Consider the following 18,205-nt stretch of genomic DNA (forward strand, 5'->3'; position numbering starts at 1 on the left):
CTTGGATTCTTCTCTCCTTTGAACTTGTCTCAGCTGTTGTTACTCCTCTACACTTAACTGTTCTCTGTGATAGTGTAACTTAATGGAAGCAGCTTTCCCCTTCACCTTAATATTTCCCCTTAATAATTAATAATATGATTAGTTTCATACATGAGGCAAGAGAAAACTGTATTCTTACCAAATCTGTTGAGTATGTTCTACCTTTGGTTAGAAGCCTCTCATTCCTGTATTTTATAATCTGTGGATCAGCTATGCACTTCTTATTCTCAGGTATCACATTTTTAAGCATCTGTTCACTTCCCAGATGTTTTCTGTTCTGTATTCTTGCATTCACTAGTGGCAGAAAGGGGTAAGTAAGACCGGACCCATTGGTGTCTTTATGGTCTTCTCTTTTTTTCTTTAAGACTATAATTTTTAATATGCGTTCTAAGTTCTAAGTTTAATATGCGTTCACGTGGCTTTGTGAATCTCCAAAAGTAGATGGTAGAAGAGCCTTCAGAGGTTCTCTGTTATGTTTTGGATAAATGCTCCAAGAAAAAAAAAAACCTCCTCTTTATTGTTATCAGGTTGACAAATAGCTGTTGCAGTTTCCTCTCAGCATTTCACCAACCACCACTGCTCTGCTTTTCTTCCTCTTACCTTTGCTGGATGAACTTTGACAGGACCTATGTGTCTTTTTTTATCACTCCTTGGAGAACAACAAACTGAATTCTCAAATTATAATAATAGCAAAGAAAGTAACTTCAGTTTTTCAATTCAAAACTTAAATTCATATAATGTAGTGAATAAGAAGTAGAAATTATTAAGAAGTCTAACAGTGGTCTCAGACAGGGACTTTGGGTTTCAAAATAATTTAGGCTAAAAAAAAATTATTTTATTGGAGTCTGTCCTTTTATAATTTTTAATGTTAGAAAATATCTTACAAACCACTAATCCAAAATCTGTAGGATTTTTAAAAATCACAAGTGCAATTTAGATATGAATAACAAAATAATTTATTCATGACCACATTTTGTTTAGTATATGTAAATATTTCCCAAACTACATCTCACTACTCCTGACATAAAAGTTCTGTTTGTATACTGTCTTTTTGAAATGATGTTTATATGCAACTTCTTAATCCAATGAAACTTCTTAAGAAAGACATATTTTTAAAATCACATTCATATTGTATTCATATTGTCATTTCAGATTCAGAATAAGCAAGAAAAGAAACTTGGAACACCACTTGTACCTGCATCAGGTGTTGGAAGCAGCCCCCGACCTCTCTCTCCTCTCCTTCGTGTGAATAATGTTGCTATCAATGTGCCATTATCCATAAACATTCCACAGTTCTATTTCCCTAAAGGACTTCCAGATACATGTGCAAACCATGAACAGACACTAAACAGAATTGAACTGGCCTTCATGGAACTTGAAGATCAGAAAGCAGATATTTACGAAATGGGGAAAATTGCAAAGGTAATATACTTTCCCTTCCTCTTTAGGCATTTTAATATGTCCTTTCCAGTAAAGGTTCCTTTCCCCTCTTTAATAAACTACCGTCTCTCATGAAATAATCTCTGATTGACCTTAATATTCTGGCTAGCCATTATCAACTTACTCTCTAAAATATGGCCCTTTTTATATGCATAGCATTACTTTTGTCAGTATTTAATTAACATAATTTATCTTGCAAAATTACTTCTATATTCTTAGAGGTCTTTGGTGACTTCTAATTATCAAATCTAATTGCTTTTTCTTATCCTTCATTCTCCTTGACCTTTCTGCAGGATTTGACACTTTTGACCTCTCTCCTTTGATATCTACATTATTGTGGTTCTCTTCTTACCTCTCTAACTGTTCCTTATCTTTTCAAATCTTTTTTAGTTACTCTCTTTTAACTGTTGGTATTTCCCATGTTTCATTAATCAGTTTTGTTTAGTTTATTTTTTTTCTCTTTATATTCATTTAGGAATCCTATCCATTTTCATGGCAATAACCTATTGTTGTTGTTCTTCAGTTATTCAGTCATATCCACCTCTTCATGACCCTGTGGACCATTAAGCACCAATATTATCCATAGGGATTTCTTGGCAAAGATGCTGGTGGTTTGCCATTTCCTTCTCCAATAAACTAAGGAAAACAAACATAAAGTGACTTGCCCAAAGTCACACAACTTATAAGTGCCTGAAGTTGGATTTGAACTCGGCTCTTCATAGCTCCAGAGCCAGCACTCTATCCACTGAGCTTCTCAACTACTTCCATTATTACCATTATTCAGAAGATTACTAAAATTTCTCTTTCAAGGTTTAACCATCCTTCTGCCTTATCTTTGCAGCAACGTTGAATGTTTTCATTTGGATGTCCCCTGTCATTTATAACTAATAATTCAAACTCATCTTCCTTCTAAAACTAGTTTCCCCTCTAAAATTCTCCCTTTCTCTGGATTTTCTTAACTACCTACAATCAAAATTTTATAATAATCTTTCACCCCTACACTTATCTTTAACAGTCATTTCCAGTCAGTCAAAAAGTTTTATTGATTCTTATATCCAACATTTTCCCTGAAAGCTTATTTGTTGATACACTAATTTTTAAAAAGAAATCTGCAGATAATTCTGAAATATTTTATTCTATATTATGCTAGGGGCCAGTGAAGAAGATTAAAAAATGCATTATTCTTTGGTTCAAATGCTTAATTATGTAAAAAATGGATAAAACTTGAAGCTGAACTAAACTTCAACTAAACAACATATAATACATATTCACCTCTTGAAGTTAAAATAATTTGTGCCTGTTCACTTCTAAAAAAGAATTTCTGGTGGGAAAAAATAGGGGGAAGAGAGATGAAGAGTTGAAACATACAATTAACAGCAAATATGTGACCCTTGACAAAGTTTGGCACTAGGATTAATGGTTTACCAACATACATATCAAAGTATGCAAAATGAAAAAAAAAAAGTCATTTTTTGCTTTCTTTTCCCACTGAAAATGCCCTAGAATTATAGAATTTGCATCTGGTAAGAATAAGTCCATCAATCAAAGAATCTTAGAGTTTATCTAATACATCTTTTTCAATTTCCTGACAAGAAAGCTGGGACTCAGAAAAACTAAGGCACTAATTCAACATTACCTTATTAGTTAGTGGCAGATTCAAAACTGGAATCACACTGCCTCCATTTTAGAAACTTATCACTTCCTGCATTATTATAGCCTCATATCTGGTCTCCCTGCCTATAGTCTCTCTTTCCTTCAATACATGTAGCATAAATGATGTTGAATTAAACTTCCTAAACCATTAGTTTCATTTCATTAATTCTGTTTAAAACTCTCTAATAATGACCCCATTGCCTATAGGAGAAAATCTAAATCTTCTTCCAGACGTTCAAGATATCCCTCACAAACCAATCAAATGTACCCTCTGCTTACTTCTGTGAACCCTTCCCTAAGTTGTCCAGGACACAGTGCTTCTTCTCTATCTTATGAAAAAACACAGAATGTATCACCTATGGTATTCTGTAATGGGCTGAAGCTCAAGTTGATGCACTGAGGTCCCAAGCACGTGAGGATAAATAGTAATTGGACCATACTCTATTAATATATGCTTGGAGAAAGAATGGCCCCGCCCACTCTTTGTGCAAGTTTTGATGTATTGTATAGGAAATGACATAGAGATGATTTTGGTGGGTGGAGAGAGAGAGAGGCAGGGAGAGAGGCAGAGAGACTGCTGGCCAGGTTTGTGTCGCGGCTGCTCACATTCCTATTGCCATTCCCCTTCACCTCCACAAAGAATAAAGATCAAGGATTTTCCCTTAACCTGAATTCCTGACTCTGGCTGATTTTAAAATAAGCAGTCATCATAGTATTCCTTTGGTAATTGTTATTTAACTTTTCCATTGACAAATGGTTTATTTCCTCAGTTCCTTAGTTTTAAAATAGTATTTTATGTAAAACTGGGAAGATTGGCCAATAGTTGTATAGCAAAATCAAGATTCAAAGTAGTCATGACCAGTTACAACCAGTTAAGATGAAATTTAACGGGTTAATTTGGAGTTATGCATTAAAGTCCAAAAAAGTAGTGTAAAAGTACATGGGAAAACCTTGGCTTGATAGCTGTTCATTTGGGTGAGAAAAGAAAAAGAAAAAACTTTGGAAATTTTAGTTACTAGAAGTTCTATATGACTTAATGGTGATACATTTGCTTTTAAAAATGAAAATAATAAATATTTTCATAATAAAAATACAGAATTCTGATTAAAGAAGGAAATAATCTTACTTTACTCTTCACTGTTCAGATCACTTCTGGAGTAACAATGGATTAATTTATTCAGCAATTTTTAAGCAGTTAATGATATGCAGGAATTTTGCTGAGTGCTGAAGATAAAGTAAAAAGGAGAGTCCCTGTAGCTTACTTTCAAATAAAGGAAGACCACTACATATAGGGGAGTGAAGGACGAGGGAAGGGAGAAGTCACAAGGACGTTAAGTGGAATCATAAGAGTATTTGAACATTACACCCTTTCTAGAAATAATGTGTTGATTTGATTATTGAGCAGAGCTAGATTGCATTACTGGAGCTGGTTAAATGAAGTAAACATTCAATAATCAAATGCCCAGCTTTAGGGTGAGTAGCTAGAGATCCATCATGAGATTACAAAACAAAGTGACAGAGGTGGTATGACAAGGAAATATTTCTGTGTTATTGAATTTAGAGTAAAACTTAATGATACTCTAGAGGATTTCTTGAGGGTTATGTTATCTTAGATGGTACCCTTGAAACTGACATTCTTTGAATTGGACACTATCATAAACTTCATATATTTTAGTCTTTCACTGATTTCCATACTAGGGGTTCCCTACACTGAAGAAATCACAAGCCAGGGTCATTTAACATTTCATAGCTATGACTGCAGTACTGAGCTTTTTTATCTCTTATTCTTTATCTCTCACTACATCAGACTACCTATTCTTCTGATCAGATATTTTTATGATACATTATACCATTTCATATGTACAAAATGTTGGTAATATCCTGTCTACTTATATATACTCTTTATTGACCATAGATTTACCTAGAATCTTGATTCTTCAGAGTTTGTGGTCAAGAATCTCAGGAATATAGCACCAAGAAAATGTTAAAATGGTCAGGTTTTTTGTTTGAGGGTCTGACTTGAAACTATTGAAAATGCTGCCTTATTTTATAGATATAATACAGCCTGCTACCAGTTCAGTTTTATTCCTATTTACTGTCAACAGTACTATCAAGTTTGAAAACAAATGATCAAAAAGTCACAAAGATTATGCAATTTCTTTCAAGTCTAAAAAATATCAAAGAACTCAGGTCATTACAACCACAGTTAACTCTAAGAAATAAAATAAAATATGAATAAAATAAAACCAAAAAAGCTAAAAGTGGTCATGTGCAAAAGGATCTCTTTATTTTGTTGTTGGAGGGAAACTCCATACATGTGCCAGAGCCTCCTCTAGGTGGAGACCCCCTTAACTGAAACTAAATCTTAATACCTCTAGCCTTGGTAACTCAGTGAGCTGTAGACCTGAGAGTGAGGGTAACAGCAACAATGAGACAAGTTTGATTCATACCAGGGCTTCAGAACTGAGACATAGATACTCCAGCTACTTGTCCAAGCTCAGAGGGACCATCTGGTGCTGCTATAAGATAGTTCTTGAATTTGCCTGTGGCTGAGTTCATCCAGAGAAGGTGTTCAAAGGATTGTTGTTAGGCCAAGCTCAGGACACAGTTTTCATTCTGGGTCTTAGTCTGGAAAACAGGGTATATTAGGAAAAAGAGAGGGCAGTCTTGCTATGAGGATCCTGACAGTACAAGTATGAGGATCCACTCAGCCAGGTTTATAATCTAGAAATTCTCACTGATTCCTCACTCTTTCTCTCATCTATATCCAATCGGTTACCAAGGCCTATTGGTTTTGCCTTCTCCTAGATTCCCCCTTCTCTTCTGTGATACTATAACCCCTGATACAGACCTTATTGTCTGGACTATTAAAATAGTCATTAATTTGTGCCTCTGCCACAAATCTCTCCCCACTTCAGTCTATCCTCCATTCAGTTGCCAAAGTGATCTTCTTAAAGAGCATATATACCCATGTCCCTCACCCCCCACTGAGCAGACTCCAGTGATTCCCTATCAACTCCAAGATCTAATTTAAAATATTCTATTTGGTATTCAAAATCCTTGTTCATACCGTAGCCCTATCTAGCTTTCCAGGGTAGATAGATGGTACTGTGAATAGAGCACCAAACCTGGAGTTAGGAAAATTCATTTTCTGAGTTCAAATCCAGCCTCAGATACTGTGTGACTCTGGGCAAGTCACTTCACCCTGTTTGTCTTAGTTTCCTCATCTGTAAAATGAGTTGGAGAAGGAAATGCTAAATCACTCCAATGTCTTTGCTGAGAAAACCCCAAATGTTTATGTAGAGTCTGACATCACTGAAATAGTTGAAGACCACATTCCTCTCCAAATCTTTTATACCTTATATCCACCATATACTTTTGAGATCCAGTGACGCTGGTCTCCTCACAATTCCTAAGACAAGATGCCAGATTTCATGCCTTTTCACCAACTGTCCCTCTTACCTGGAATGCTCTCCCTCCTCATCTGTGTTTTCTGCCTTTCTTCAAGTCCCAATTAAAATCACACCTTCTAAGAGAAGCCTTTTCTGATCCTCCTTAATTCTAGTGCCTTTCTTCTATTGATTACTCTCAATTTATCCTGATATAGCATTTTTACACATAGATGTTTGCATATTGTCTTTTGATTTTTTTTTTGTACCCTCAGCACTTAGCACAATGTCTGGCCCTTAATAGGGTAATTAATAAATGTTTATTAACTGACTGATTTACTTAATATATCTCATTGCTTGATGTTAATAAAAGATTAAGTACTATTTTCTCTTCAGTTTCTATGAAGAAATTGTGTGTGTGTGTACATGTAACTAAATGTTTGAGATATGATGTTGGAGAAAAGCTATTTAAGGTTGAATTTTGCACTATTGAGTCTTTTGGTTTTGCTTTTCATTTTGTTTTCATCTTTGTTTTTGGTAATCAACAAAATAAAGCAGGATCTTGTATTCTTTCTTAATCTTTGTTAAGACCAAAAAAAAATGTTATACTAAAGATATTTTTGTGTACCTGTCTACTTCCTTTTTTAAAAAACATAAAAGTATTATTATATATGTATAAGCCATTCACATAAAGACTTACAGAGATGAAAAAGTAGATATATATATATATAAGTTGACAATTATTAATATTTTCTTCACTTATTTTGGTAATGGCTTCATAGATCTGGAGCCCTACAAAGACATCAGAGACCATCCAGTCTATTCCCTTCAGTTTGTTTTTGGATTTGCTTGTGTTTTTTTATTTTTTACAATGACTTGCTCAGGATCTCCCAGAAATCAATAATGCAAAGTGGAATTTTAATCCAGATCTCTGACTCTACAACCAGTGCTCTTTCTGCTGTATTAGGGTGCCTCTCAATCTATAATGATAGAATTCTTTGGGACCATAGAGTTCATCTAGATCCCAGAATCTTAAATTGTAGTTTGCCATCCCCTATGGGGTCTCATAATTAATGTGGGGGTCACAAAAGTATGACTTGCTATCAATACATGTTTGATTTGTATTTCTATTTTGCATGGAACCAGTGAAACACATGATCATTCTATTTAATCAGTAATTATTTATTAAACATATATTTTGTACAGGCATTTTACTAGACATTGGAGTTACAAATACAAAAATGAAAATAGTTCTTCCCCTTAAAGAACTTACATCAGAGATATTTGTATACTATGTATATACAAAATTAAAATGTATATTTATGTGTATATACAAATTATGTATAAATATGTATATATAAAATTAAAACAAAATAAATTGGATGGGGAGACAGTAACAAGGCCTAACAGTAAATTGCTTATACAGAGATGTAAAGGAAATCAGTAAATCTGAAAGAAAAAGTAAAGTAGGAATAAATTCCAGGTATAGGGGACAGACAGTACAAAAGTATAAAGACAGAAGAGGGAGTGTTTTTTGTGAGGAAAACAAAACGACCAGTTTGACCAGAGGCTGAGTATGAGAATAGTATATATTAATATTATAAAGGTAAGTTGAAACTAGGTTATGAAGAGTTTTAAAAGCTAAATAAAGGAGCTGATATTTGATCTTAGAGACAAGAGGGAGACAATAGTATTTATTTAGTAGTGGACAGATGACTAGACTTGAATGTTTGAAAATCATTTTGGAACTATGTGAAAAATAAGAGAGAACATGATATATAACATGACATAAGACTTAAGACAAAAAAACCAATTAGGAAGTCTAAAACTTAAAAGACTTAGATGCCAGTCAAAAAGAAAATTGCAAGTCATAAAATTAAAGATAAATAATTTTCATCTGAGTTTCCCTTTTGACTGAGAAAATGAATTTGTGGGGCAGGAAACCGCTATAATAATAATAGCTCATTTATATAGCATTTTCATGCTGGTACATGCAGGTTAAGTTTTTTCTTTTACCTGGACCAATAATTTTGTTAGTATGAGATTCTCCCAGCACTGAAACTGCTTTTAGTACAGATCAGCATACATGCTCTGCAAATTCTAAGTCTTAAAGTATTGCCAGGGAAACAAAGATTAAGATATTTGTCATACCACAAGTATGTGTCAGAATCAAGATTTGAATACAAGTCAACTCCCGAGCCACAAATCTCTGTGTACTATATTAATCCACACTATTCCATTATAGATATTATACTACAAATAATATAAGGGAAAGCTATCAGCATTGCTGCTGATTGTGATGCCAGCAATAACAGACCAGACACAGACTCAAAATGGGAAATAGCTCGGTAACCTGAACATGGTAATAGTTGTCCTGGACTTGATACTTTATTCATCAATTAAAAGCAAAAGTCCAAAGATTAAGACTATATAAGGATAAAAAATGTATAGCACAGAAAATAAAATTTAACACCCAACAAAACTATAGTTGTAGAAGTTCTTAGTTTTTTATATTTTATAAACCTGGCAATCTGGTGATATCTATAGATGCCCTTCTCAGAATAATGTTTTAAGACAAATAAAATGTGTTGGATTACCAAAAAATCTAGTTATATTGAAATGCAGTTAACAAAATATTTTAAAACCAAAGTTCATTGACCCTAAGTTCAGAATTCTTGAATTCCAGTTAAATTACAATTAAAGATCTTGCAGCCACTTTCATTTTATAGGGGAGGTGAAACTAATTTTCCCCATATCATTTGAATATCAGTAAAGAATCTTTTATCTCAGGATTTGGAGAAATTTTGATTTTCCATTCTAATTCCAATATCTCAAAGCCTTGATTTGGTTAGCTGATGGGATAGTCTGTTATTTATCCATTACTTGCCTCATTTTTATCTTGTTTTTCATATTCTGATAACCTGGCATATATTTTAACTGACTTTGTGACTGACCTATATATCAAGAACACTTGATATCTGATTATGTTTACCTTTAGGCAAAAGTTAAAAAGGATAGCTGCCTATCAGAAACCAATTTATATAAGCATAAAGTAAATCTGATTTATTACATCTCCAGAATCCTTTATGGTTGTTATCAAATGAATCAGAGGTACTATATTGGCAAGTTTTACTTTCTAAGATGAATGACATATAGTTTTTAAATACTAATAAGGTGTGGCTCTTTAGATAGTGCCACATTTGGAAGTGTGTTTTACTTGAAGCTTTGAGTATACAAAATTGTCCAGTTTTGGAAGCTGACTGTATTTCTCTGCTATGAGCTAGAGAAACTTGCCAGTGATAGAAAATAAATTAAGGGTTTTTTCCCTCTAAGAAAGAAGTAAGTATACTTGGGTAGAGCCAGGGGAAGTCACTTTTTTTTTTTTTTTTTTTTTTTTTTTTTTTTGAGGAGGAGGAGGAGGAGGCGGCAATGAAAAAAAAAATTTTGGAAAGAAATGGGTATTCTTCCATTTGGGGTGATTGTTTTTTTCAGCTATGTCTGACTCTTTGTAAGCTCATTTAGGGTTTTCTTGGCAAAGATACTAGAATGGTTTGCCATTTATTTCTCCAGCCTATTTTACAAATTAGGAAAGAGAAGCAAATAAAGTTAAGCAATTCATCCAGCTAATAAGTGTCTGAAGCCAGGTTTGAACTCACAAATATAAATCTTCCTAAAGGGCTAGCACTATCCCCTATACCAACTAGTTGCCCTAGAATCTCTTACATAAAGTCCCTTTGAGGGACTGTATCTTAAATGTAATTTCTTTTCACTGAAACTACTGAAAAGTTTCAAGAACTACTGAAAAGTTCCTGAGGTCTTAAAATACAGTCTCTTATTTGTGATGGCTTTTAATTTGATAATATGATTTATGTGCTAGTATTACAGTTTCACTTTTGAGCATGTATATAAATTGTAGCACTTTTAACTCAAAAGTAGTCCTTCCTGTCTGATCTTTTCTGGCCTTTTCTTTTATCTTGGACATTGTCAAAAAACAGGCATAAGAGGAAGAGAAGTAGAGATAACATCAACCATGAAATTACAGACCATTCAGAAAAAAAGGAACTCCTCTATTTGCTGGATTTAGGAGAGAGCAGGGAACAGTAGAAAATGAGGCTTGCTTTTTCTTCATGCAAAGAAGGGGGCTTATATTTGGACTTTAATTAGATGAAACTGCATAAGGCTAGATTTTTAGACTTTATCCAAAAACTAACCAGGAAAGGGAAAGGAATATTCTGAAAAAGAAACTGAGGAGGTAAAAGACATATTTCCTCTTTGTTATTAAATTGATGGTTTATATGTCTGACAAAATTGTCCTTCCTCATCTTGCCCCATTCTAATGACTTCTCATATTTGCCACCTAAAATTATAGTAATTGAGCATCCTCAGTCTATTTTTGCTAGTATTCATCTCCCCAAAGGAGTAGTTGATCTCAAAAACACATAAAGGACTTTTCTTTTTCTCTTCATCTCCTTACTGCCTCTCTGTTTGTGTTTTCAGGCATGCAGTTGCCCTTTCTATTGGAAAGCCCCCATGTTCAGTGCTGCAGGGGGTGAAAGGACGGGATTTGTGTCTGTACATTCATTCATAGCCATGTGGCGAAAGTAAGTATATGGGAATTCTCAGTCTCATTTTGACAGTTTCTTTTCTTTTCCACATTCAAATCTATAATACTCAATCATCTGTTTGTGCTATATGAGTGCTTTTCCAGGGCAACTAGGTGGCTCAGTGGAGAGAGTGCCATGGCTGAAGTCAGGAAGACTTATCTTTCTGAGTTCAAATAGAGCCTCAGACACTAGCTGTGTGACTGCAGGTCATTATACTCCATTTGCCTCAGTCTCCTCATTTGTAAAATAATCCAGAGAAGGACTTGGAAAACCACTGCATGGTATCTTTTCTAAGAAACCTTAAGTGAGGTCATAAAGGATCAGACAAAACTGAAATGACTGAACAACAACAACAAAGGTATCTTTTTTTTATTTTTACTTATTTGCAAAACATATTCAAGGGTAATTTTTCAACATTGACCCTTGCAAAACTTTTTGTTCCAGATTTTCCCCACTTTCCTTTCATCCCCTCCCCTAGATGGCAAGTAGTCCAATACATGTTACATATGTTGAAATACATGTTAAATCTACTGGTCATTCTGCCATCTGGGGGAGGGGGTGGGGGATAAGAGGTGAAAAATTGGAACAAGAGGTTTAGCAATTGTTAATGCTATAAAGTTACCCATGCATATAACCTGTAAATAAAAGGCTATTAAATAAAAAAAAAGAAAGAAATACATGTTAAATCCATGTATATATATATATTTATACAATTATCTTGCTGCATAAGATAAATCAGATGAAGGAAGGAAAAAGAACTGAGAAAGAAAACAAAACAAGCAAACAACAACAGAGAGAATGAGAGTGCTATGTTGTGGTCTACACAGTTCCCACAGCCCTCTCTCTCTGGGTATAGATGGCTCTCTTCATCACTGAACAAGTAGAACCGGTTTGAATCATTTCACTGTTGAAAAGAGCCACGTCCATCAGAATTGATCATTGTATAGTCTTATTGTTGCCATGAATAATGATCTCCTGGTTCTTTTCATTTCACTTAGCATCAGTTCATGTAAGTCTCTCCAAGCCTTTTTGAAATCATCCTGCTGGTCGTTTCTTACAGAACAATAGTATTCCATAGCATTCATATAGCATAACTTATTTAGTCCTTTCCTCACTGATGGGCATCCACCCAGTTTTCAGTTTCTTGCCACTGCAAAAAGGGCTGCCCCAAACATTTTTTGCACATGTGGATCCCTTTAAAGGGATCTTTTCTAACATAATTCCCTATTATTTCAGTCAATAAAGATAATAATTTATATTTAGGTAGTATTGTGAACTTTGTAAAAATGCTTTCCTCACAAAAGAACTGTGAGGTAGGTATTGCAAGTTTTGCTATACTCACTTTATAAATTTGGAAAATAAAGCAGAACTAGTTACATATGTCCATATCTCAGAGAGACTTGTAGAGGGTTGTACAACTAGGTGATGTCAGGTGAGACTTAGAACCGGCTTTTTTTTATCTCCATAGCTAACATCCTTTTCACTTTGCCATGTCCCTTCAGGTCCATGGGCTACCTATTTAATAACAATCTCACAATTTTTTACATTTAAATATGTATGTATATATATATATACACACACACAAAAATTGTGAAATTGTTTTATATATATATATACACATATATATATATGTGTGTGTGTATATATATATATATATATATATATATATATATATATATATTTAATTGAATTGAATAAAGACTCCTTTCAGTAAGGCAAATACCAAAAAAAAAGTTTCATTATCCAGGAATAAATCTAATTAATATTATAAGTATTTTAATGAAGTTCTAATATGGATAACTAGGAGATACTACTTTGTTGATGTAGTTGAAAATTTCATTATCTTGTCCCTCCTAGATCTCTTATTTATATAATTTGTCTTTAAATGAAGATTCACATCATCCTTTTCTCTTCCTTACCTACTTTGACTTATTTTTATGTTAATTCATTCAGTAAATATATATTAAGTGCCTACAATATTTTAAACATAGAGAATATAAAGCTTATGGATCAGTGGATTGGATTTCAGAAGTATAAGGGACCTCAGAACCTGTTGCATCCTGAAAAGAATCCCTGCTACAACATATCTTGACAAGTCAATTTTGAGGAAATTTGTTTCTTACTGAGGAAGACCATTCCACATTTTAAAAAAAAAGTTTATTCATACCCTTTCCTAAGGCAGATATTTCACAGATTGATCTTTTATAATCTAGGGAGGAGAAAACATGTACCCAAATAACTCTAACATAAGGGGATGTGAGATTATTTCAAGAAAAAGTACTATGAGAAATTTGAAGTAGGAAAAATCACTTTCTTTTGAGGAGAGGCAAGGAGAATGAGAAAGGGCATTACAGAATGCTTCAAAGTGAACATGAATTGAGAGAGAGAGAGGGCTTTCAAGTAATAGAGATGGGAATAGAGGAGTGTACTCCAGGAATGGGAAATAACTTAAGGCAGAGGTATTAAGATGTGAGATGATATAGCGAAAACAAGAAATAGAATTCCAAGTTGTCTAAAAATTTGGTGAGATATTTATATAGTCTAAGATATCTTGATCAAGCATCAATGTTTTATTCAGTATGCAGTGGGAAGTCCCTGTCTCTTTAATGAGTGAGGAAGAGCCAAGGAATGGTATCTTTGAGTGGTACTTTGAAATAGGAACTGGATAAAAGACAGAAAAACCAGATAGGAGGCTTTTGCAGCTATTTAGAGAAGACAATTCGATGGGGCAGGGCAGAGGGGGGAAGGGAAGGTAGTGGGGGCAGCAGGGATTTCCTGCCAAGATGACCACCTAGACAGGAAACCAGCCTCCCAGATCCCATTAACCATTTTACTCCAGCAGAAATCTGAAATGTTCATCAGAATTAAAATCAAGAAATCCAAAAGGAAACTACTAAGTGATTTCTTCCATCCACTCCAGATTACACAAAAAGTTAACCAAAAATACAACGACAGTAGAAGGGGGGCATGCGAGCAAAGCAGCACACGGTTGCCTTCTGGACACATCAGAGAAAGACCAGAGACATGGGTAACCTTCAAGTTTCTATGGATAGAAGCAATGACTAAGATCCTTCCAAAGATACTTCCCTTAGAAAGCTCCAGAATGGGAACCTTGAAAGCCCAGGAAGGGAGAGCAGGCAGCATCCAACTTGGTGCCAACAAACATAGTACTACATGCTCAGACCAGAACAGTTCAAGCCAAGGGTCTTCCAGATCCCTAGCATTGCTACCTTGAGATAACAGAGAGAAGGCTCTGAAGATCTCAGCACCCTGAACCTCAAAGATCCAAAAGTCCTAGATGCTGGGAAGTAGAAGTCAACATAAGAACCCAGGGAACTGAGGGCTAGTTCACATCACCAAAAAATGCAGCAGCTCTGGCACGAAAGCCCCAATTGAGGAACTAAAATATTTAGATGAATTAAAAACAACAGCAACAACAGCACTGTCTACTATTTAAAAAAAAAAAAGTATTTCAAGTATAGTGCCATACATAACAACAAGCTGAAATGCAAAAAAAAAAAAATTAAAAAAGACCACTTAAATACCTAGAAGAAATAAAACAAGATAAAATTAAATAATAACTCTAGAAGAAAGAATTAGGAGAATAACTAGCTTAGCAGTGGTAAACTCCACCCAAGTAATGGACTCCCTAAAAACTAGTAAAACTAACATACTTCGGTGACTTCTTGGAGCAGAAAAATAAAGTCAGAAGACTTAAAAATATTAATATATATGCGCATATATGTATTATATATAACATATAATGATTTCAAAACAATTGATCTGAAAAGCAGATCAAAGAAATTCAATTTAAGAAGAATTATCTCCCTAGTAGATAAATTGTCAAAAATATGAAAAAAATTACAAACTCTTAATGATATGAAAGAATGTTCCAAATCACTAATAATAAGAAAAATACAAATTAAAACAACTATGAGACTTCATCTTACACCCTATAAATAGGCAAAGTAAACAAAAAATAGAATAGTTAATGTTGGAGGGATTATGGCAAGATAGTCACACAAGTACATTTTGTTGGTGAAGCAGTAAATCAGTCACTTGTTTGGAAAGTGCTTAACAAATAAAGTAACTAGAGTATTCATATCTTTTGATCCCAAAATTCTATTAATATCTTCCTACAAGAAGACTATTGATAAGAAGAAAATCCATATATACCAGAATATTGATGGTTGCACTTTTTTGTAATAGCAAAGAACTTGAAACAAATAGTAGAATGGCAAAACTAATTGTGGTTGCTTAGTTGTTTTTCAGTCATCTTCTGCTCTTCATGATCCCTTTTGGGGTTTACATGACAATTTTGCCATTTTTCTTCTCCAGCTCATTTTACAGATGGGTAAACTGAGGCAAAAGGGTTCAATGATTTTTCTAGGGTCACACAGCTAGTAATTATATAAGGCCAGATTTTAACTCAAGGACATGAACCTTCCTGACTTCAGACTCGGCCCTCTATCCCCTGCACCAGTTCACTGCCCCAAAAATTAATTGTGTGTGATGATGCACATGAATGTAATTGAATTGTACTGTGCTACATATGATAAATATAGAGACGATACATAAAAATTGATGATAATAGAGTGAAATAAGCAGAGACAAGAAAACCACATATATAATGACTGGAACAATGTAAATGAAAAGAATAACCCCCCAAAATCCAAAGTTAATATTGAAAAATTATAAGGATCAAGTATGGCTTGAAAAAAATTATGAGAAGACACTCCATCCCTTTTACAGAAGTATGAGGTTCACAATTGTACATTGCATGTATTTCCAACCTTTTTAATATATATATTAAACTGATTTTTTTTCTTTTGAATAACTTTCCTTGCAAAGTTTAGTATAATCCTATGTGGAGAAAAGAAAATGTACCTTTAATGTAATTCACGCATTTCTTATGAGAAGAGCAAAGCTAAGAGAAAGTTCAGAGAAATCTAGAAAAGTAAATTTATTTGAGCAATTGGAAGTGAATAAGCATTTATTCAACATTTACCATGTGCCAGGCACTGGTATAAGATCTGAACATGTTGCTAATTGGGAGGAGTTGTATGATTATGTAGTGTTGATATTTTAATAAGGGAAGAATAAACAATTATCCTTTCAGAATTTTTATGTTTTCAGAGGTTATTGAGGAAGTTAAGTAAAAAAAAAAAAAAAAAAAAAAGCGGAGGTCCAGGGAGTAGATTGTTCTATTTTGAGGGCTTATAGAGGCAAGAGAAGGGAAGATTTTTTGGAGGGGGAGGAGGAGGGAAAAAAGGGGGGAGGATTATACCGGTGTAGAAAGGAAGACAGGATGAAATGCCCCAGGGACTAATGAAATAAGGATAAAAGTCACCTAAGATTGAGAAATAAGGGGTAGGAGCAATAAACTTAATTCTTTTAATTGTCCCAAGCTGCTGGAATGATTCAGCCCAGGTTATGGTTTTATTAGCCTTAGCTTACATGTATCTTGGGGTGCTAATCCCTACTTGTCAAACTAGTTTTCACCAACTCACAGTTAGTAGTTGTGATCTTGTGATCTCTCTCCCTCCAAAAAGGCATTATAAAGCTTATTAAAATGTATGTAAGAAAATATAGAAAGTTCAAAAGGAAATACAGATAAGCAGGAATGTTTTAAGCTGTAGAATTAATTATATGTTTTTTAAAGCAAGTGTTTTGAAATGAATGTTCACAGTTTCATACAGAATTCTCTTTTTAGGGCCTGAAGTGGGCTAATTTATCTGTAGAAGAAATGAGGAGATGTAAGGAAAAGAAAATACAGAGGGAAAGATCAATAGGATTTAGTTCCTTATTGACTCAACCTTCTATATCACCATATACATAGAAAGAAATCTATGAGATTACAAGATAAATCCTTGTTTACTGGGAGGGCAGTATTGTCATCAGTAACAATAGAGGTATTAGACATCAGAGAATAAAATTACAGATTTTTATTCAGACATATTTAATTTAAAGTACTAGAAAACTGTTTAGATAGAGATTTCTTGCCATCAATTGGAATTATTAGAAATGTGGATCTCTCAGCTCCTTTGAGGAAGAATTGTTTCATCATTATATTTTTGTTCCTAGCATCTAACACGTTATTTGGCACATTGTAAACATTTACTAAATATTTAATAATTGACTGGACCTCTGAAAAAAAGGAGTCACTGGCATAAAGGTGAAGTGAATGAGTAAGATTATAAGGAGAGATAGTGTAGAGAAAGTAAATGAAAGGACAGAGGTCTGTTCTCCCCTCACTACATCCCAGAAAGTACATATATTTTAATTGAATTAGTCCCAAGTAAACTAGCTGTTAATAAGTTCAAAGGATCTTTGGGGTTTAAGATCATCAGATAAAGTTGATACTGTACAAGAAATATCTTTGCTAAAGATCAAGTTATTTACTCCTCTTGAGTTACATAGAAAAATGGCAAGCTAGTTTGTAGTTCTACTCATTCAAGTGGAAAAGGTATACAAATTCGGGAGCTGGCAATTCCAGACTCAGGAGAAAAAATTGCTCCATCTCTTTCTTCTCCCTTTACTATAGTACCAAACATATTGCACTATAGGAAATTATATCCAGCTGGGACTCAAGAGAGACATACTGAGGACAGACAGGTCTCTCCAAAAAAGGCAACTGAGTATCCAGTGATGAAATTGGCCAGATCATATCTTCATAAACTTTAAAAATTTGAAAGACCTGGAAATCCTTTGTTAGCAGGGTCTGCTAAAACTGTTAGCATTGTTCCCCTGAACCTATAGTAGCATCCTCAGGGCAGCAGTGGTTGACAGCAACATCTGTATCCAGAGTTGAGAAACATCCCAGGGACCAACCAAGTAAATAAAAGAAAGGCAATTTCAAGAATATAAAAATACTAATCCTCAAATAGAGAAATATACCTAAAGAATGAAATGAGGTTTCCACAAAGAAAGAAAAGAACTTCTGATAGCTATGAATTTTTTTGTAACTTTGAGCCTATTCTTAGGGACATATACCATATACTTACATATGCCAAAGGTGGGTATACTCCTACTTTGGAGTGATTATTTTTTGATAACAGTTGTCCCTGTTATAATTTTCTT

The 18,205-nt window shown here is 34.1% G+C and overlaps 1 protein-coding gene across 4 annotated transcripts in view; it reads left to right on the plus strand.

The window, feature by feature from the left end:
* The window catches only part of PPP2R3A (protein phosphatase 2 regulatory subunit B''alpha), a 181,796-nt gene that overhangs the window by 71,258 nt on the left and 92,333 nt on the right, over positions 1-18,205 (plus strand). For all 4 annotated transcript variants that reach the window (XM_031959778.1, XM_031959779.1, XM_031959780.1 and 1 more), the window contains 2 exons: positions 1,192-1,461; positions 11,019-11,122. In XM_031959778.1, coding sequence (XP_031815638.1) covers positions 1,192-1,461; positions 11,019-11,122 — 374 coding nt within the window. The remainder of the gene's footprint in view (positions 1-1,191; positions 1,462-11,018; positions 11,123-18,205) is intronic.

Source organism: Sarcophilus harrisii, chromosome 3 (genome assembly GCF_902635505.1).
Source record: "Sarcophilus harrisii chromosome 3, mSarHar1.11, whole genome shotgun sequence".
In the NCBI taxonomy this organism is placed as follows: domain Eukaryota; kingdom Metazoa; phylum Chordata; class Mammalia; order Dasyuromorphia; family Dasyuridae; genus Sarcophilus; species Sarcophilus harrisii.